Source organism: Mytilus edulis, chromosome 1 (genome assembly GCF_963676685.1).
Source record: "Mytilus edulis chromosome 1, xbMytEdul2.2, whole genome shotgun sequence".
In the NCBI taxonomy this organism is placed as follows: Eukaryota; Metazoa; Mollusca; class Bivalvia; order Mytilida; family Mytilidae; genus Mytilus; species Mytilus edulis.
Window position 1 is genome coordinate 92,983,347 of NC_092344.1, and position 23,317 is coordinate 93,006,663.

Sequence of the window (23,317 nt, forward strand, 5' to 3'; positions counted from 1 at the left end):
ACAACATTTAATTTAATATGTAAAATGTTCTAAGCACTATTTTTATCAATATCAAAAAGATTTTATCTGTAGTAACTACCAGACAATAGACGGCTGATGTAGACATTGACATCTGTTGAAGCTATTCTAGATGGTGTTAGACGTGGAAGTTGAAGTGTTGACTTCTTGGTCTGTTTTGTTGGTTGACTTTCTGCAGACTTCTTTTTCTGTAGGCTTTGATGCTTTATTCTGTTTAATCGCCTATTATAAGTACTCCAGTGCTTTCTCAATGGACAATTGAAAGAAGCTGGCCCAAAAGTATTGGTTGGCTGTTCTGGGTCTGACTTTACATGTCTGACACTAGTTGGCTCCTGCTTAACGAGTCTTGATGGAGATGTGTAACTTATGATTGGCTCTATTTTGATGTTGGTAGCTGAACATGTGCTGTCATCAACAGGTTCATGTTTAATGTTGTCAGAAGTGGACGCATGGTCAGGCTCAGACTTAATGTCTTGTTGTTGACTTGGATGTTGTCCAGTGATGTTGTTGTTCTGGTCAGTGCTGTCATTGCCAAAGTGAAGTATAAGAAAGTGACCACTGGCTGATGTTCTGGTATGTTGGGTAACATTGAGTCCCTCTGGTAAAGCGGTCAGGTAGTCCTGGACAGAGCTTTGGAATGACTGGAAATAAGACATGCTGTATGCAATTGTGGTATAGTGGTTTATGGTTTTCTGTCATAGATGAAACATTATTTATTACAAAATTATTTTAACAACAAAGCAATTGATTGGTTTAGGGGGAAATCTTTTAAAATCACACAAAATCTCATTGGTTAGTTTTGTTAAACTTAATTTATTAAATAAAAGTTGGGCTTGGGTGTGAATTTGGCTTGATTAAACTGTGAAATAATTTTTTGGTTGGTTGTTTTTATTAAATGTTATCTAAAACAAAAAGCACTAATCATAATCCTTTTATGTTTTACTCAGAAAATTATAAGCTTGGGCAAGATACCCACTCTTTTTATAATTGCATATTTATTTCATCTAATTAATGCTAGATTGGTCATTATTTTCAATTACACATCTTGGTTTGATAATTAATCTTTTGTTTATTTACTATACATTTGAATCAGTTATTTGATGTTTAACTTCAAAGAAATGCTAGATGTTTAGTTTTTATGGTCATATTCAAAATTTTGATGAGAAATGAAAACATTTATAGATTCAAATATTCTGCTAAAGAAACCAATAACATTTAGCATCAAATATTTTCTGTTGCTTTCTCAGAGAAGCAGCTATTCATGTATAAAGAAAAAAACATGCCCTTATTCATATACAAAATTCTAAAAAAAATGCAAGATCTTAAAAACTTGACTTGACCCATACTGTCTTATTTCCAAGTACCTGTACCAAGTCATGTTTCTTGTGAGAAGTTGGCTAATGTCATTTATTATTGTTTTTCATTATTCTGAGAATTGATTTCAAATAGCAGATCTTTGATTGCTTCTTTGAAATTATTTATTACTATACAACTTAAAAGAGTTTAATATATTGTTGTAGAGATGTATGTGGACCTCTTGACGTCTTTTGAGTTATTTTTGTCAGTGGATTGCTGTCTTATTGACATATACCCAACTTCTCTATTTATTCATAAGTCCTAAAGGACAGTTTTTTTTTTAAACATACAGTCTAATGGATTGATGGGCCATCTTTCAACATTTTTTTTGTAGCAAGGTAATAAATTGAACAAAAGAAGAAATAGCCTTTTTTTTTTATTTAAAAAACATTGATTTTTTTTACTGTAAATTCAGAAATTGTAATAATGTGAATAATGACATGGGTGGGTATCACCATTCTAACTGGTATTCTGATAACTGATGCAATTTTCCTGAAATACAATAATAAATTAGGAGATAACTGTATATTATTTTAAGTTTGGTCTTTGTAAATGTAGATTTTACTGTCACAAATTGAGTTTACCTAGCCATGTGTAGCAGATCTAGGTAAACAGATATTTGTCAATGAGACAACTCTCCACAAGAGACCAAATGACACAGAAATTAACAATTATAGGTCACAGTATCTCCATCAACAATGAGCCATACCGCATAGTCAACTATAAAAGGCCCCAAATGACAAATGTGAAACAATTCAAACCAGAAAACCAACAGCCTAATTTATGTTCAAATTAATGAACCAAAAACAAGTATGTTACACAGCAACAAACAACAACCACTGAATTACAGCTTCTGACATAGGACAGGCACCTTCAGAATGTGACGGATATAAGTAGTTTGAAGGCACCAACCCTCCCCTTACTTGAGACAGTTGTAATAGTACAACATAAGAACAAAATATAGAAACCAGTTAAAAAAGACTAACCTCATGGGAGCAATACAAATATAAATACACCTAACAAAAACACAGAGTGTACATGAACTGCTACTTTAACATCCTCCAAACACACTAAGTACAGATCTGTGAGTACTCAAAGTTACTCACTAAGTACAGATCTGTGAGTACTCAAAGTTACTCACTAAGTACAGATCTGAGAGTACTCAAAGTTACTTAGACTTTATTTAATCTTGTATTGTCTATTGTATTATCAACCAATGTATTTAAATATTATCATGACATCATTTGATAGGAAGAGGTTGTAAATTTACTTTTAATTTGAATTCATCCATAAATTTATATTTTGCAAGTCATTTTTACAAATTTTAATTACTATTTCAGGTAAATTTTACATACCAGTTCCTGAGGAAAAAGTTTTTTATTTTCTCCCAGTTTCTATTTGATGAACATGTCAAATCCAAACTAATAAAGGTAATAATTTTTAAAAATTTGGAATCTTCATCTTTCCTTCATTTTTTCTTGCATTTCATACCAGAAATATCTCTGGATTCATAATTATTCATTGATTTTTCTTTGCTTTCTTCAACTTTTGTGTCTACATGTGAACCACAAATTCAAATGTTCAACGAAAAACTGATTTCCCCATTTCCAAAAAATTGGTACCCACGAAAATAAATGAATCCACAGTATAGAGGTATATATATAGCTGTGTAGGTAGTCCAGAAAATACATTAAAGACTTGTATAATTATGATTAATCTATGCAATTATTGACAGAAAATACATTAGAGACTTGTATAATTATGATTTATCTATGCAATTTTTGATGTTGAGGATATTTGTTAATTTAAAATGAATAAATTATTCTAACATAAAGATATTTCCAAATGATCAGTATGTAGAGTGGAGCGCCCATATTCGCCGGGGACACAATTTCGCCGTTTTATGATTTTGAGGTGTAAAAACTTAAAAGGATGGCTGAAATGGAAGAAATATACCTTCAAATTATATTTTTATAACAAATATGATTATTTTTTAAACTGAGACAAAATTGCGGCACACACCGCAAAGGACCTTAAAAAACCGATAACGATTTTCGGCCATTTTCCTGAATGGAAAGCACGATTTTAAAGAAGTAATTTTAAGTAATTCTTTGACTGATTGCCCTAAATTTCAGTTCTTTATGCCTTTGAAATGTCTGCTATTCATCTATACTGAAATTGATTTGATAAATATTGTTTAAAGCTGCAGTTATTTGGTTTCAAATAGATGTATAAAAACGGTGAATATGTGTCCCCCATTGACAAAACATCAGGAAATTTCTAACACCCTTTACTCTAACTTTTCAGATGATTATTTTCAAACAAACATGTTTCAAGCTTAAGAATATTTTTGATTTGAAGTTATCTTCATATAGAAATATCAGTACACTTCACAAACATATAGACCTGAACATAAACTATAGAAAACATGGAAAGATGTGGCGAAAATGAGCACCCCACTCTACAATATTGTAACAGAAACAATGTTGTATTTCTTTGAAATAGTGGAACTATCAAATCTATGTGAAGGTATCTCTATGTTTAAACATGTTAAATTTTAACTAATGAATGAGGGAGAAAAAGATAAACATTAAGTAGAAAAATATGAGAATTAAAGGTTTTATCATAAGATAAAGATGACAAAAGCAAAGATTATTTTTTGAACTAAATAATGAATATGCATTATGAGCTCAATTTGCCCGAGTTGTAGATATTTTGCATGTATGGATATTATGTTAATACAGGTTTTATGCATATCATTTGTAGGACTGGAAATTTTTCAAAGAAAACCACCTACAGACAGATCAAAAGGTACAATAATTATAGAAACAAAATTTTAAATGCCTCAACTGTAATTGAACAATGGCATTTAGTGTTAAAATTATCTATTCATCCTATGTTTCTTTAAAATATTTTTTAAATGGTACAAGAATATGGGGATTTTTAAATTTATCAATAGAATAGGAAAAATATTGGTCCCTTTATTTTTTCAATTTGAATTTTTTAGGGAGTTGCAGAAAAAATTATGCAAGATATAAAGAAAAAATGTTACAATTTGTATCAAATTGGCTGTAAGAATATTTCTTGCATCATATAACAGTAGCATCTGAAAAGAATTCAAAATGAATTTATATCCTGTTGTTTGTGACTGAACTTCTTAGATACAAGATTTGAATTTTTGTGACTCTTTTTACAGTATCCATTTGAGAGAGCAGAGAAGTTTAATAAACAAATAAGAAACCTTGGTTTAACACCAGATGGGGAAAGCTATTTAGATCAGTTCAGAACACTTATTACACAAATTGGTGAGTATGCTGTATATATTTTTCTCTAATTCTTCGTCAATTTATCCCTTTCTGCACCCATTGTATAAAAACAATTTAATCAACGTGTGGTTCGTTTGATCTTAGTACTTCATTGGTTAAAATATGATATGACGTCAAATTTTCTTGCTTTCCTCTGAATTTTCTATTGTGACGGCATGAAAAAAGGCGACCATGCCTGATGACGTTGCATAGAAAGAACACAACTGTTTGCAGATCATTCGAAAAGAAGGAACAAGTTTGCCTGCATAATGTTAGAAAATCATTAGAATAAAATTGAGAATGGAAATAGGGAATGTGTCAAAGAGACAACAACCCGACCAAAGAAAAACAGATTCCACCACTAAATCTTGTGTAATAAGATATTCATCCACTCTCGACAGTTAAATTTTAAATATTTAAAACGCTTGGGCCAGCCTCACATTTTAAATTTCTAAATTTAACTGTTTCGGGTGGATAAATATTGTATTACACTTGATGCAGTGGTAGAATCTATATATATATTATCATTGGTCATCTCAACGAGATTGATGATCAATGATAATCCGTTTAATCAAGTTCAGATGATCAATGATAATCTGTTTAATCAAGTTCAGATGATCAATGATAATCCATTTACAGCTATTTTACCATTGACATTGCTGTTTATTTTAGTGACAACCCCATGTGCCCCCATAGTTTCTAGCGATAATTTATCATATTACTCTTCTGTGCTGAGAAAGGAAATTATCAGTCAGTAAGATCAAAGTATAATAATGATAATGAACAGAATTTGATCTTCCTTTTTCACCTCATTGTAAAAACTGGCAAAATTTCAAAAACGTAGACTAATATTGATTGTGACAATGTCATGTCACATAGATTTCACTCATTTTCAAGTCAGCACATTATATATATAGAAATTCAGAAATTATTGAGATGTTTTTATTGTTATAAAAAAATATGACAGGGTTTTAATCGCAATTATTGAAACTCTCAATTTGTAATTTTTTATATGAATTAAACAGAATTTTTCTCAATATCACAAATATTGTGTGTAATCGCATTTTAGTCAAAAATGAAAAAATAACAATTATTATAATAAATGCATGCAATAATTTCTGAATTGCAGTAGTAAACACTTTGCCAACTAGAAAGCCTAATAGCATCTTTATTGTGCATTTTTAAAATAAAATGAGTTCCAAATGATTTGTATCAACATAAAATATTGACTTCGAATAGGCAATAGCATGAAAAAGATAAGAATGGCAAATTTCTGTTACTGTCACAGTAGTAATAGTTATGGTTGACTTTCATTAAAGGAAATGCAATGGGTTACATTAGGATGATTAGATCTGGTGGTCTCCATTGTTGCAGCAATGCTATTAGATTTGTACCAGATTTAGAAGACATTGTAAACTTTGAAGAACTTTGTAAAGAGGAGGGATTGTCATTGGAATGCCAGACTGCTGCCAAGTAATTAAATTATGTCTTATTAGAAGTAAAATACAGTATAAATTACTTTTCAAATATATGCACACACATTCTTTCATTACGAAGGTAGTCCCAGTCATTTTGTGTATTTTAATTGCGTCAAATAACAGTAGCATCAGAAAAACTGTATATTGATATATAATCTCAAACCAATTTCTTAAAACACACTAATTTTTTGAGAAAATTTCCTTTTTATATAGAATAATATTATATTTATTCCACTTGGGATTTATTATTTATTTTATTAATTTATATACATTCAAAGTTTGAATATTTACTTTGTTTTACTGAAGCTACAGTACTTTAATGAACTTTTTAACAAATCAGCACATACAATTGTTGAAGTATTACAAAAACTGAAACATCATCAAGCCAATTTCCCTAAAATTTCTTTGAAGAACATCTGAGAATGTACTAAGACAATACCAAGCCTGAGTTTGTAAGGTATCATTTTGAGAAAGTTTTACTGTAACAATATCCTTTGAACTTCAATTCACAAACAAATATAATTTTATTAGATCTTTTAACATTGTTATTATAGTCATCTAAACAAATCATAATTGATTTAATTATTAACAATTAATTATTGATTTATTTCAGTATATCATAAACAAGAAAAAAATCTTCAAAAACCATCATATTCTTGATGTTGTAACTATGGTTATTTTAATTAAATTTGTAGTTATTTTAAAAGGTACCATGTATATGGATTGTCATAAAACATTTACAAAATTTGGAATATTTACACATAAAACAATTAATATCCACCCTCAAAAATCTTAGGTCTGAGACTATAAAAATATAAAACTTGATATAGGAATCATTAAAGTTAAAACTTGACTGCAAATCTCCATATCATTAATAAGAAGTTTTTGAATAATATTTTTATATATGATCATTTTAGATTGAGATATGTTGTAAAAAATTTCTATTTTTGTTTTTCCTCAGGAATTTAGATAATGTTGTGAATAATCTGGTACAGAATTTTGCTGAAGGAACGGAATATTTTAAAGTAAGTGGACTGTATTTTCTTCCTTAAAAGTTATTTAAAAATAATTTGATCCACTTTTGACTTAGCTAGGGATTGAATCCATGACCTCCTATTCTTATGCCAATTGCCCTTTCATGAGATTATCAAGTCAGCTATCAATCCCAAGATAATAAGTTAAACCATGGTAGGTAGATAGCCAGTATATTGTAATAGTGGTAGACGTTCAGATTCCACTTAAAGAAATGATATTGCTGCAACCTTCAAATATAGAATGATATATATTTTAATGAGACTTCAAACCAAGGACAAAAAATGTTCTAGCGTTTAATACTTTATAATCTGTACTGATTTTAACTAACCATGCCCATATTTACCTTGCAGATGTTAGTAGATGTTTTCGCACCAGAATTCAGAAATACAAAGAACATGCATCTTAGAAACTTTTTTGTCATACTTCCACCATTGGTAAGTTTTGTGTGCTTATTAAATCATTAGGCCTAAGATCATTATTATGTTTTAAATCAGGGTTTTCCCAAGGAAAAATCCTGATATAGAATTCATGCAGTTTGTTAGGCAGACAGAAAGAAGGGCAGCTGCCAACAGTTTTAGTGCAAATACTTATGAACTGTTCAATCAAATCAGTTTTCAAATTATATAATGTTGTTACAAATTTGCATATTTTGAAAAAAACTGTTAGTGCAATGGGAGGAACAGAGTACATACAAGTACCTTAAAATTATTAAAAGTGTTGTTCATAATGATAAACATTTTATGTCACTTTGTTATTTCCAGTTGGGCAGGTAACTTTTAAAGAAAATATGTCCATTCATAATATACATTTATAAAAAAAAAAGATTTCAGTATAGTAAAAAAAATGACATTCTTCCCAGCTTGGGAACTTAACTTTAACTTGGTTTAATTTTTCCTTCCAACCAAAATATTCAAATTTATAATGATGTATGGCTAGTTGATTTTAAAATACAGCAAGTTCTTCTTGATCAGTTTAAATAAGAAATAATTCCTATTGATGCTTAATTAACAAATATTTATGTACTTTACAGACTGTTAACTTTGTTGAACACTCCATAAGTTGTAAAGAGAAAATGAACAGAAAGAACAAAGTTGGTGCTGCATTCACTGATGATGGACTTGCTATGGGTAAAGTATAGATGAAATTATGTATTTTCATTATATTGTTAAAATATGAATTAAAAATACAGATACAGATCCAATGCAAATAAGATGGTATAAGAAGATGTGGTATGAGTGCTAATGAGACAACTCTCCACCCAAGTTACAATTTGTAAAACTTAACCATTATAGGTCAAAGTACAGACGTCAACATGGAGCTTTGGGTCACACCAAACAGCTTGCTAAAAAGGGCCCAAAAAATGTTTATGTTATTAAGACACTATTTTCATGTCAAAGAAGTTTCTTGCCCAGAGCTGATACACCTTATGGCTATTTCCAACTGACCCGGTCGCTTGAACTTTGGCTTCATACAACAATCACTTTTCCATTTGGCATCAGATATTTTGTTTTATGCAATCAAAATTTTACGGGAACCTGTGTGTTATCAGTTTATTACTTTTAAGAATATCATTTAAAATTATAGCAGTGCCTCTCATTAGTGAAAACATGCACCTGCATTTGTACCATAGATTAAACGAATTTGGTCTATATTTGTTAAAATTGTTACCTCTTTGCAATTGATACTTACAAAGATACAGAAACTGTTCTTATTTTAATATCTGTTGTTCTGTTTATTAGACAGGGAATAAAAACCAACTTAAACACATTTTATTTTGTTATTTCAAGATTGACACTTTAGAGCAACACATTTTTATGAACAAAATTAATAATTTTTTTAATGTCATATCTACATTCCATTTTTTTTGTATTTTGAATTTGATATTTCCAGGTATTGCCTACATATTGAAGTTATTAGACCAGTATCATGAATTTGACTCTCTACATTGGTTCCAGTCTGTCAAAGATAGATTCAGGAAAGAAAAGGTAATTTTTATTTATCTTCAATTTTTGCATTTATATTAAATGTTAGCATCCTTTTTAAGTGATTTATCTGCACATCCTTTGCTTCTCAATTTCCCATTAACCATATACATATAGCAATGGGTATCCATTCTGACAATAGTTCACAGATCAGTTTGTTGTTAATGGTATCAGGCAGACAAATGTGTAGTGAAAATCCAAAAGATGTTAAGCTGATAAATATATTATAACTTTGTTGTTTTCAAATTCTAGGGCCCAAGCAGTGTTTTAAAAATGACATGTATGCTCGTTATATTTGAGTAGTATTTATATCTTTTTGTAACAGGAACAAGTATTTATAATTGATAACTTCTTGTTACAGGAACAAGTAGCGAAGCAGCAACAAGCTATGTCAGGACGTCCTGATGAGAAACTGCAGCAGACTATGACACTTACAATCAAAAGATTAGACCAATATATACAGGTACGTTCAGCAGACTATGACACTAACAATCAAAAGATTAGACCAATATATACAGGTACGTTCAGCAGACTATGACATTAACAATCAAAAGATTAGACCAATATATACAGGTACGTTCAGCAGACTATGACACTAACAATCAAAAGATTAGACCAATATATACAGGTACGATCAGTAGACTATGACACTAACAATCAAAAGATTAGACCAATATATACAGGTAAGATCAGCAGACTATGACATTAACAATCAAAAGATTAGACCAATATATACAGGTACGATCAGTAGACTATGACACTAACAATCAAAAGATTAGACCAATATATACAGGTACGATCAGTAGACTATGACACTAACAATCAAAAGGTTAGACCAATATATACAGGTACGATCAGTAGACTATGACACTAACAATCAAAAGATTAGACCAATATATACAGGTACGATCAGTAGACTATGACACTAACAATCAAAAGATTAGACCAATATAGACACTAACAATCAAAAGATTAGACCAATATAGACACTAACAATCAAAAGATTAGACCAATATATACAGGTACAATCAGTAGACTATGACACTAACAATCAAAAGGTTAGACCAATATATACAGGTACGATCAGTAGACTATGACACTAACAATCAAAAGATTAGACCAATATATACAGGTACGATCAGTAGACTATGACACTAACAATCAAAAGATTAGACCAATATATACAGGTACGATCAGTAGACTATGACCCTTACAATCAAAAGATTAGACCAATATATACAGGTACGATCAGTAGACTGTGACACTAACAATTAAAAGATTAGACCAATATATACAGGTACGATCAGTAGACTATGACACTAACAATCAAAAGATTAGACCAATATATACAGATACGATCAGTAGACTGTGACACTAACAATCAAAAGATTAGACCAATATATACAGGTACGATCAGTAGACTGACACTAACAATCAAAAGATTAGACCAATTTATACAGGTACGATCAGTAGACTGTGACACTAACAATCAAAAGATTAAACCAATATATACAGGTATGATCAGTAGACTATGACACTAACAATCAAAAGATTAGACCAATATATACAGGTACAATCAGTAGACTGTGACACTAACAATCAAAAGATTAGACCAATATATACAGGTACAATCAGTAGACTATGACACTAACAATCAAAAGGTTAGACCAATATATACAGGTACGATCAGTAGACTATGACACTAACAATCAAAAGGTTAGACCAATATATACACATACGATCAGTAGACTGTGACACTAACAATCAAAAGATTAGACCAATATATACAGGTACGATCAGTAGACTATGACACTAACAATCAAAAGATTAGACCAATATATACAGGTACGATCAGTAGACTGTGACACTAACAATCAAAAGATTAGACCAATATATACAGGTACGATCAGTTGACTATGACACTAACAATTAGACCAATATATACAGGTACGATCAGTAGACTATGACACTAACAACAAAAGATTAGACCAATATATAAAGGTACGATCAGTAGACTATGACACTAACAATCAAAAGATTAGACCAATATATACAGATACGATCAGTAGACTGTGACACTAACAATCAAAAGATTAGACCAATATATACAGGTACGATCAGTAGACTGACACTAACAATCAAAAGATTAGACCAATTTATACAGGTACGATCAGTAGACTGTGACACTAACAATCAAAAGATTAAACCAATATATACAGGTATGATCAGTAGACTATGACACTAACAATCAAAAGATTAGACCAATATATACAGGTACAATCAGTAGACTGTGACACTAACAATCAAAAGATTAGACCAATATATACAGGTACAATCAGTAGACTATGACACTAACAATCAAAAGGTTAGACCAATATATACAGGTACGATCAGTAGACTATGACACTAACAATCAAAAGGTTAGACCAATATATACACATACGATCAGTAGACTGTGACACTAACAATCAAAAGATTAGACCAATATATACAGGTACGATCAGTAGACTATGACACTAACAATCAAAAGATTAGACCAATATATACAGGTACGATCAGTAGACTGTGACACTAACAATCAAAAGATTAGACCAATATATACAGGTACGATCAGTTGACTATGACACTAACAATTAGACCAATATATACAGGTACGATCAGTAGACTATGACACTAACAACAAAAGATTAGACCAATATATAAAGGTACGATCAGTAGACTATGACACTAACAATCAAAAGATTAGACCAATATATACAGGTACGATCAGTAGACTATGACACTAACAATCAAAAGATTAGACCAATATATACAGGTACCATCAGTAGACTATGACACTAACAATCAAAAGATTAGACAAATATATACAGGTACGATCAGTATTGACTTCTAAAAACTTGATTGATTGATTGATTGGTGTTTAATGCTACTTTCAAGAGTATTGTACTATTTCATGGCAGTCAGTTTTGATTGCTTGAGTAAGCCTAAGTCCCCAGGAAAAATCAACGACCATTGGTAATAAAACTGAAGGTGGTTGGTTTTTTTTCTGGGATTGAAAAGGAATATGGGCAAAATTTGAAAGGTCAAAAGTGGTAGTGAAAAGGAAGATGTGTTTAGTTATTTGATAGACTTGAAAAATAAATGCTGTCTCTTCTCATTTTTTGAATTAATAAGTTTACAAGTTCTTTAATTATATAACATAACATTTTCCCCCTTGAGCTAATGATAAAAATAAATTTTTATGTGTTAGAATGTTTATGAAAGACCAAACAGAGAAACAAGTATTTCTAAAAAACTTTTATAAAAAAAAATGAAAGAATCTGTTACAAGTTTTACTAGACTTTTCAAATAGCAGTACCATTACACAGCTTAACTATTATTATCTCTTTAATTTCAGGAGTACGATTTATTTTATTACTCACTCAGTAGTGCCAGAATATTCTTTAGAGCAGACAAGACTGCTGCAGAGGAAAGTGAAGAAAAAGAAAAAGGTAGGAAGATTAGTATTATCAATCAAATTTTTTGGGAAAAGGTAATGTAAAACACTATTTAATTATTTAATTGAAGATTTTTAAGTGATTGTGTGCAAGGAATGAATAGCTTTCTCAATCTTTGATGGCAGAGAAAAAAAATCCTTACTCAGTAAAAGAGGGACAAAAGGTACCAGAGGGACAGTCAAACTCATAAATCGAAAATAAACTGACAATGCCATGGCTAAAAATGAAAAAGACAAACAGACAAACAATAGTACACATGGCACAACATAGAAAACAAAAGACTAAGCAACACGAACTCCACCAAAAACTAGGGGGGATCTCAGGTGCTCTGGAAGGGTTTTACAGACATGTCTTTTTATTTACAGATGTACCTAGCAGTACTGCACCAGCAGATTCCTCCTCAACTACTCAAAGTTCTACAGGTATGCTTCAGCAAACAAAAATCTTTATATATTTCTTCATTTAGCTTTCTTCATAAAAAAGAAGATGTGATGTGATTGCCAATGAGACATATAATTCATTTAGATCCTTCTATAACACGTTATTGACACAAAAGAATTTTAGTATAAAGAACATAAAAATATGGATATAAACTTATGTCAATGTGGTAGCAAACACTTAAAAATCAGAAATGAAGTTAGCAACAAATGGTCTTCAATGTGAGACCTGTGTGTATACAATAGGTCAAGGTCAGTTTCAACATCAATACATAAGATTTCAGTCTCATGGATATTTTTTTTAAATGAATTCAGAATTTTCTTAAAATATTGCTGAATAATTTAATTTTGGATGTAACACGTCTTCTGATTGGCTGACGTTATTTTGTTATCAGCCCATAGACATAATTTAGTCATGTGACCGTGACGTCATTAACATTTTTTCATGGTTTTCTACGGTTTAAAATGGAATTTATAATTAAATTACAAGAAATGACTGTAATATTTTTTCTGTCTATTCGAAATAACATAAAAAATGTGGTGCACACTGTTATTCAGTTTGCACCAAATTTTTTATGTTATTTTTTCATAGACAGAAAAAATATTATAGTCATTCCTTAAAGACAAAATATTTCCTCCTGTGAAGTCAACAAAAGCTTGAAAGTCAACATTTGGCAAAACTATAAATCTGTTTTAAACTAAACTGTTTTCATATTTTGTAAGTATAATAACATTTCATTCAATTGATTTCTATCACATACTGAAATAGACAAACAACAATAAAAAAAACTAATATTACTTTTGAAAGCCTGACCATGGAGGACTAGTAAGTTTTATTTCTATTGTATGCATGTATATATTTTTATACATAAATGTAGTCTATAAAGCATTGTATTTCTTAGCTCTGCTTTCACCACAGTTAAATTTATATTACTAAAAAAATGCATGAAGATTACTAAACATTAATGTAACAATTGTATAAAATAAGAATGCTAATATTATATTTATACATACTGTTATTAGCTGTATATAGTTATAGTCTAAATTTGTGAGTTGACTCTTTTAATGTATAAGAGACATTCATACCATGCCATTTCAATTTTCATTGAAAGACCTTGTAATAATACACAGTTGGTTATAGTGATTATATAGGTTAATATATTACACTGCTAAATTTTCTGCTTATGAATTGGTAATAGTTGCATGAATTACAAAACAAGCTTTATATATATATATTATGGTGAATAGCCTGTCTAGGTTGAATATCTAGATCTTTGAATCTCATTGAATATTTGAATGCTTAGTGAAGTTATTCACAAACTTTTCGGTTTTACTTTTCGCTTTGACGTCACAAATTTGTCTTTTTCGATCAACAACTACGTCAGCTGATACATGTTTCATTTAATATAATTTGAAGATACTTTTTCAGTAACTACAAGTAATGTTAATACACATTTCATATACTTTCATAGATCATCAGCATTTGTTTCCTGTAAATGTGGTTCTTTTCAACCCAAGCCTTGGTTGTATATTGAAATATTACACTTCTATTCTATGAATCCAACATGGTCAATTTAAACCTTGCAACATGAAGTCCCATTAAAATGACCTGTTACCTGTGCCTAAAACATGAAGTCCCATTAAAATGACCTGTTACCTGTGTCTAAAACATGAAGTCCCATTAAAATGACCTGTTACCTGTGTCTAAAACATGAAGTCCCATCAAAATGACCTGTTACCTGTGTCTAAAACATGAAGTCCCATTAAAATGACCTGTTACCTGTGTCTAAAAAATGTTTGATTCTTACTATTTTTTTTATAATTTGCTGAAAAGTAATGTTGTTATTTATTTATGTTTTTTTTTTCATTTTAGTTATTTATTTATTTTTTAAGACAGGGGATTAGGAGCACCTTAGATTTATTTTCCAGAGTTAAAAACAAGATTAATCATTGACTGACTTTTCATTTAAATTATATATTAGCACTTTTCTAATTTTTGAAAACTTAGATAAAAGGAGATTGAAATTTAACTTTGGTGATAGCTTTCTTTCTTATAATCCAAATCATGAAGCATTTTATTAAAATTCTACAGTAGTGTACAGCTGATGAAAATCAGTTCTTCGGTGTGTAGCATATTTATGAGTTAGTATATAGATACAATATATCAGTTTATTAGAATAGAGCTCTTACAAATTAATGGATATCTACTGTAAATCAGTGAGCTAGTATATAGCTGCAGTTTGTCAGTGTGAAATATATAGCTTTTGCAAATCTGATTATAACATTAGAGCTAATGTAGTACATTTATAAATTTATTATACATATGAAGAGCTAAGTACTGCAAAAAAATGTATTAGAATAGAGCAGGCTTCTAATCTGAAAATTGAATTATTTGGTTTTGAGCTATACTGTTTATTCATTTATTTTTAGTGGGTATCGATTGTTGTAGATTGAGGAAATCTTCAATTTTAAGGATATTTGATTTCATGGTTTTGCCAATCTTTGCATACAAAGCCTATAGAAAAATAGTAATTCGTTGGACATTTGAATTTTGTGGTTGACTCATTTCACGAAACAAACAAAAATTGGTATCCATAAAAAAACAATGAATCCATAGTAATATTTTAATAGTCCATTTTATAATATTATTGTAGTAAATGGTCCATTGTTTAGACGCTTTGGCCACTGGCCTTCAGTTTCTCTATTGGAAAATCTACACAAACTTTTATGATCAAGAATAAAGTGATTTCTTATATCATAAGAATGTTTTTGCATTGTCACATTTGAGAACACATTATTGATAAACTTTCTGCTGCCTCACAGTCATCTTTTGGATAAGGTTTTTGAAAAAAATCTTCTTTTTATTTATCATTACAAACTATTAATTTTAGAGGATACCTTGAGTCTGTTTAGTTTTTCTTTAATTATCTTTGGACCAAATAAGCATTAAAATACTGGTCTCTGAATGCTCTTGTCCTGTTTTATCTATAATACAATGTATATGCTTTATTTGTGCCATGACATACAATGTATGCAATTGGCAATTGAATTTGAAGATTAACAATTATTGGCAATAAATTTGTTGGCTGTTTTCTAAATGTTTCAGTCGTACATATTATTTGATATCTAAGATCATCAGTATTGACAAAATTTAAATGCTACATTTTGGACTGGCAAATTTCCTTTGTATAGAACTATTCAGTTTGAGCTCAATTAAGATTGCAATTCCCTCAGACAAGGTTGACTGGAGACAGTTTTATTTGAGCTATCTTGCATAAAAATCATTTTTTCTTGAAATGGTCCTGATTGTGGACTCTCTAATTACATTTACACTGGTGGTAAGCGGATGGTCGTAACTAAAAGTTACGACCATCCGGAGATGGGAGACAACTCTAGGGACAATTTTTTCTTTTCCGATTTTCGTGCAGTAAAAAGTTCATTTGAGCCAAACCTCTTGTCTCATATACACTTATCGTGAGTGCGTTGATATTGAAACCAAATTTGATAGACCAAATCATTCCAATTTTCGTAAAATAGTCATTCAAAAGTTCGAGCATGATGGTCGTAACTTTAAATGTGTGATGGTCGTAAATTCAACTATAGTATTTTAGATGATGGTCGTAACTTTGAAAGATGACCGTAACTCGAGTATTTAGACAAACTTTTAATAATGTATTTTAAAAGTAAAAGTAATATACTCAGATGTCATATATGATTTGTTACAAACAACATTATTTGTTACTCTGATAATTGTATGCAGAAATTAAGCTAAAGAATTATTAAACATACACAATTCTGATGTATTCCAAACGCTCATCATTTAGGAGCAACAGTGAAAACTTATCAACTCGCATTAAGCCAAAAAGTATGTAGGGTATGATACTAAACCCCTAACGGGAAGGATTGTGCCTGATGTTCATATGATGAAATCATAATCTTTCAGTCAGTTTAATTGAAGTCTGGAGCTGGCATGTCAGTTAAATGCTAGTAGTCTGTTGTTATTTATGTATTATTGTCATTTTGTTTATTTTCTTTGGTTACATCTTCTGACATCAGACTCGGACTTCTCTTGAACTGAATTTTAATGTGCGTATTGTTATGCGTTTACTTTTCTACATTGGTTAGAGGTATAGGGGGAGGGTTGAGATCTCACAAACATGTTTAACCCCGCCGCATTTTTGCGCCAGTCCCAAGTCAGGAGCCTCTGGCCATTGTTAGTCTTGTATTATTTTAATTTTAGTTTCTTGTGTACAATTTGGAAATTAGTATGGCGTTCATTATCACTGGACTAGTATATATTTGTTTAGGGGCCAGCTGAGGGACGCCTCCGGGTGCGGGAATTTCTCGCCACATTGAAGACCTGTTGGTGACCCTCTGCTGTTGTTTTTTATTTGGTCGGTTTGTTGTCTCTTTGACACATTCCCCATTTCCATTCTCAATTTTAGGGTTGAGTATTAATATATTTTTTACTGTACGTTAAGGCATAAAATTATTAAATGCACGTGTATTCCCTTATATTTGTTTTTTTTTTTTTTTTTATTTACCACCTTCTTTTTTTTTTATCTGCAATCATGTCGGCAGATGAAATTATTAAACGTACAATTCTGAACAATCATCTTTAACTTTTAATCAGCTATTGCAGTTCTATAAACTATTGGCCTTCAAATATTCGGCTTTTGGTCGTTGATGAGGAAATTAAATCCACAAAAACACTTTGGAATCCTGGGTTGAGTTCAATATCGTAGCAGCTACGTAGTGCTACGTAGATTTTGACTATTGAACGTATTATTTCATATAGCTATAGACTAGTTGCTATATAGATATTGATAGCAGCTACGTAGTTGCTACGATATTGAACTCAACCCAGGATTTTTTAACGTGTTGTCTTTATTTTTATCGATTACATAACGATTATATATTGCGGTATATCATTGATATTTGTTCTAAGTATTGGTACGGAATGAAAACTGAATCCATGGTGTCGCAATGAAAATTGTATTAACCTCGAAAGTAGGAATATTGTTGATATATATTTTGCACTGATACACGCGTTGAATTTAAGAGTAAAATAAAATACTAGTTTGTAGCCAGGCTTAAGCTTGTAGCCAGGATAATATTACAAGGACTTATGTACTGCGGCAACTATCACATACAAACCCCACGGTATGCAGGTTGAAAATTATGTGTATGTTATATGTTTATATTGTATGAATGGCTACACGCTATTCATGGACTTCGTCATTGGACATAACTGTGCACCTTATTATCAGCTTGATTTCACCAAACAACAGTATGACTTCTAAAAATCCAGGCTAAAAATAAAGCGTATGTTCTTTAACTCAGGTACGGACCTGCGAATTCGCGTGAATGGTCAATATTTTTAGATTATTTTGACTCTTTACTAATGCTCTTTTGACTTAATGTATCAATCTTAAATTATAAATTAAAAAAAAAATCAGCTAATAGGTACATCCTAAAAAAAAATTTAAAAAGTTTATCTTTTCAATAGATGCAAAATCTAAAGAAGAAAAAAAACAGGATACTGTTATTTCATGTGATGTCCAATTTATTAAAAAAATGCCTTTCCTTAAAATTATTTATTTTGTTATTATAAAATGATTTGATACATTTCGTGCTTTTTATTTCTAAATAAGAATTATCATAACTAGAGCTGTGTTTCTTGTTTTAAAACTTGAATGAATTCTCCACTTTTGAGAATTTTACATTGTTAATGAATTTAACCGCTTACGTTAATTCAACCATTTGCCTCTTGGTTAATTTTATACATTATATTTTCAGTATATATGACTGTTCATTTCATTTTGTATTGTTTCGTTCGATTCGTTCCAATTTTTCTTCCGTTTCGCACTTTCCAGGTACCCCTCTCTTCACCCCTTTTAGTTTTTATTATTTGGTGAAAACAACTTCACAAATATAATAGAATGAAATTCAAAACAGTATGGCTGTGGCCATTGATTGACACATTAAATTCATCCATTGACTGGGACAGTTTACGTGAACGTTTGTCTGTAACGACCATTTTTCACGACGTACCTACGATAGACATTTAAACTGTAGGGTCACCAAAGGTTTCTTAACGCCTTTAATTATAAAATAATTCGAAAAATTAATCAGGAATAACCTTTATGCTTTGATTTATAATTCATATAAATCAAAACATCGTGTTATTTCTGATTAATTTTTCGAATTACTTTATTAAGGTGTTGAGAACCTTTGGTGACCCCATAGTTTAAGTGTCTTTAAAAAGTACATAGTGAGCAGTGGTCGTTACATACAAACGTTCACCTAAATTGTCCCAGTCAATGGATGAATTTAATGTGTCAATCAATGGCCACAGCCACACTGTTTTGAATTTCATTCTATATTCATATAATAAAAGACATGTTAAAAACTCTTGACTTGCCTTGTTCGGTCCAAAACATTTAAAAAAATTGGAATTTTAAATCAAACTTTAATCAAAATTCCCCCAAAACTAATATTTGAAAACTTTTTAAAATTTTGAATTGAAAAGTGTTATACGGATTGAAATTGCTTTATTTTACGTTGTGTGTAAAAATAAAAATTAAATCTTCAGAAATACATCATATGATATATGCATATAATAAAAGACACGTTTAAAACTCTTGACTTGCCTTATTCGGTCTTATTTAAAACAGAGTTACGACCATCACAAATTTTCGTTACGACCATCCTCAACATTTTTGTTTTTTTAGTTACGATCATCATGCTCGATATTTTGAATGACTATTTTACGAAAATTGGAATGTTTTCATTCATCAAATTTGGTTTCAATATCACCGAACCACCGAATAGTATGTATGAGACAACCGGTTTGGCTCAAATGAACCTTTTACTGCACGAAAATCGGTAAAGAAAAACTTATCCCTAGAGTTGTCTCCCATCTCCGGATGGTCGTAACTTTTAGTTACGACCATCCGCTTACCACCAGTGATTTAGTATCATTAAAATTAATGAAATACAAAGCGTTTTTTATTTTTAATAATAGAATTTTCTATTATAACTTGTATCTGTTGAGTTTCTCCCAAGTGTTAGAATTTTTTTTTTTAACCTTCACTGATTTGGTATTGATTAAATTGAATTTTGCATTATTAAATACAATAATTAATTCCTAATATATTTTACAGGTGGTGACCAAACAAGTTCAACTGGACCTCCACCGCCTCCACCAGAAGTTCCAGGTGTACCAGCTCCTCCCCCTCCTCCTCCTCCCCCAGGTGGTGCACCCCCACCACCTCCTCCTCCTCCCCCTCCTCCCCCTCCTCCCCCACCCCCACCCCCACCGCCACCACCACCAATGTAATCATGATATGGTGGAAATATGGACAAATAAAAGATTTTTAAAGGAGAAATAAAGAGATTTCTGTCATTTACTATGGACAACTTTATACTGAAACTATTATTTACTGATGAGATTGATCTTATTTACCTTTGACTAGAGGCAGACAAACAATGTTCTTTAAATAAAAAAAAAGATGTGGGCTTTTTATGCTTGATGGGACATGTTTACCTTTGCATAAGTCTAATTTATTTGTCCGAGATATTTTGAAATATAAAAAATGCTAAATGTAGTCACATCTGCCATAAGGTCGCCTATTTGGTTTTACAACTTGTCTTGTCAGGCCACCCTACTATTGTCTTGTGTACCAATAACTATGCATTGTAAACCTAATTTCAATGGGCACCTCTATCTTATTGTCAATTTATTCTGGTTCTAAAGGTGACCTTTATGAACACGTTTGACTATTCACCTTATAGATGTATTTTATTGAACTTGAAGATTGTTAAGTTATAACATATTTTATTTGTGTTATACTATATTGTTATATATAAAAGTCTTTACTATATTTAAAATTTGTTGTGTATTCTTGTGTTCTGACCTGAAATGATTAACATAATATCTGCAAACAAAAAAAAAAAGATTTCTACAGACTTCAATAGGCAACAAAAAGTATTTCGAAAACATAAGTCTTCCATTTAAAGAATGGGAAAGCATTGACCTCTGAATTTTTAGCTCACCTGTCCCGAAGGGACAAGTGAGCTTATGCCATCACTTGGCGTCCGTCGTCGTCCGTCGTCGTCCGTCGTCTGTCGTCGTCTGTCGTCGTAAACTATTTCAAGAATCTTCTCCTCTGAAACTACTGGGCCAAATACTTTCAAACTTTAACTGAATGTTCCTTAGGATATCTAATTTATAAATTGTATCCAAAGTTTTGATCTATCAACAAACATGGTCGCCATTGCTAAAAATAGAACATAGGGGTCAAATGCAGTTTTTGGCTTATAACTCAAAAACCAAAGCATTTAGAGCAAATCTGACTGGGGTAATATTGTTTATCAGGTCAAGATCTATCTGCCCTGAAATTTTCAGATGAATCAGACAACCCGTTGTTGGGTTGCTGCCCCTGAATTGGTAATTTTAAGGAAATTTTGCTGTTTTTGGTTATTATCTTGAATATTATTATAGATAGAGATAAACTGTAAACAGCAATAATGTTCAGCAAAGTAAGATTTACAAATAAGTCAACATGACGGAAATGGTCAGTTGACCCCTTTAGGAGTTATTGCCCTTTATAGTCAATTTTTAACCATTTTTCGTAAATCTTAGTAATCTTTTACAAAAATCTTCTCCTCTGAAACTACTGGGCCAAATACTTCCAAACTTAAACTGAATGTTCCTTAAGGTATCTAGTTTGTAAATTGTATCCGAAGTTGTGATCTATCAACAAACATGGTCGCCATTGCTAAAAATAGAACATAGGGGTCAAATGCAGTTTTTGGCTTATAACTCAAAAACCAAAGCATTTAGAGCAAATCAAACGTGGGTAAGATTGTTTATCAGGTCAAGATCTATCTGCCCTGAAATTTTCAGATGAATCAGACAACCTGTTGTTGGGTTGCTGCCCCTGAATTGGTAATTTTAAGGAAACTTTGCTGTTTTTGGTTATTATCTTGAATATTATTATAGATAGAGATAAACTGTAAACAGGAATAATGTTCAGCAAAGTAAGATTTACAAATAAGTCAACATGACGGAAATGGTCAGTTGTTCCCTTTAGGAGTTATTGCCCTTTATAGTCAATTTTTAACCCTTTTTCGTAAATCTTAGTAATCTTTTACAAAAATCTTCTCCTCTGAAACTACTGGGCCAAATACTTCCAAACTTTAACTGAATGTTCCTTAGGGTATCTAGTTTGTAAATTGTATCCGAAGTTGTGATCTATCAACAAACATGGTCGCCATTGCTAAAAATAGAACATAGGGGTCAAATGCAGTTTTTGGCTTATAACTCAAAAACCAAAGCATTTAGAGCAAATCTGACATGGGATAACATTGTTTATCAGGTCAAGATCTATCTGCCCTATCAGACAACCTGTTGTTGGGTTACTGCCCCTGAATTGGTAATTTTAAAGAAATTTTGCTGTTTTTGGTTATTATCTTGAATATTATTATAGATAGAGATAAACTGTAAACAGCAATAATGTTCAGCAAAGTAAGATTTACAAATAAGTCAACATGACGGAAATGGTCAGTTGACCCCTTTAGGAGTTATTGCCCTTTATAGTCAATTTTTAACCATTTTTCGTAAATCTTAGTAATTTTTTACAAAAATCTTCTCCTCTGAAACTACTGGGCCAAATACTTCCAAACTTTAACTGAATGTTCCTTAGGGTATCTAGTTTGTAAATTGTATCCGAAGTTATGATCTATCAACAAACATGGTCGCCATTGCTAAAAATAGAACATAGGGGCAAATGCAGTTTATGGCTTATTACTCAAAAACCAAAGCATTTAGAGCAAATCTGACGTTGGGTAATATTGTTTATCAGGTCAAGATCTATCAACAAACATGGTCGCCATTGCTAAAAATAGAACATAGGGGTCAAATGCAGTTTTTGGCTTATAACTCAAAAACCAAAGCATTTAGAGCAAATCTGACATGATATAACATTGTTTATCAGGTCAAGATCTATCTGCCCTGAAATTTTCAGATGAATCAGACAACCTGTTGTTGGGTTGCTGCCCCTGAATTGGTAATTTTAAGGAAATTTTGCTGTTTTTGGTTATTATCTTGAATATTATTATAGATAGAGATAAACTGTAAACAGGAATAATATTAAGCAAAGTAAGATTTACAAATAAGTCAACATGACGGAAATGGTCAGTTGA

General features: G+C 31.0%; 1 protein-coding gene across 2 annotated transcripts in view; it reads left to right on the forward strand.

Annotated features, from left to right (window-relative positions):
* LOC139495111 (WASH complex subunit 4-like) overlaps positions 1-21,001 on the forward strand; it is a 45,739-nt gene extending 24,738 nt beyond the window's left edge. Inside the window, exons 24-35 of one of the 2 annotated variants that reach the window (XM_071283271.1) lie at positions 2,715-2,804; positions 4,141-4,185; positions 4,571-4,679; positions 5,999-6,152; positions 7,119-7,182; positions 7,543-7,626; positions 8,223-8,319; positions 9,083-9,177; positions 9,536-9,637; positions 12,572-12,665; positions 13,037-13,093; positions 20,275-21,001. In XM_071283271.1, coding sequence (XP_071139372.1) covers positions 2,715-2,804; positions 4,141-4,185; positions 4,571-4,679; positions 5,999-6,152; positions 7,119-7,182; positions 7,543-7,626; positions 8,223-8,319; positions 9,083-9,177; positions 9,536-9,637; positions 12,572-12,665; positions 13,037-13,093; positions 20,275-20,450 — 1,167 coding nt within the window. In that variant the 3' untranslated portion in view covers positions 20,451-21,001. Of the gene's footprint in view, positions 1-2,714; positions 2,805-4,140; positions 4,186-4,570; positions 4,680-5,998; positions 6,153-7,118; positions 7,183-7,542; positions 7,627-8,222; positions 8,320-9,082; positions 9,178-9,535; positions 9,638-12,571; positions 12,666-13,036; positions 13,094-13,916; positions 13,937-20,274 lie in introns of those variants that run through there. The other variant, XM_071283274.1, reaches the window with a different exon arrangement.
* Positions 21,002-23,317: the final 2,316 nt, after the last annotated feature.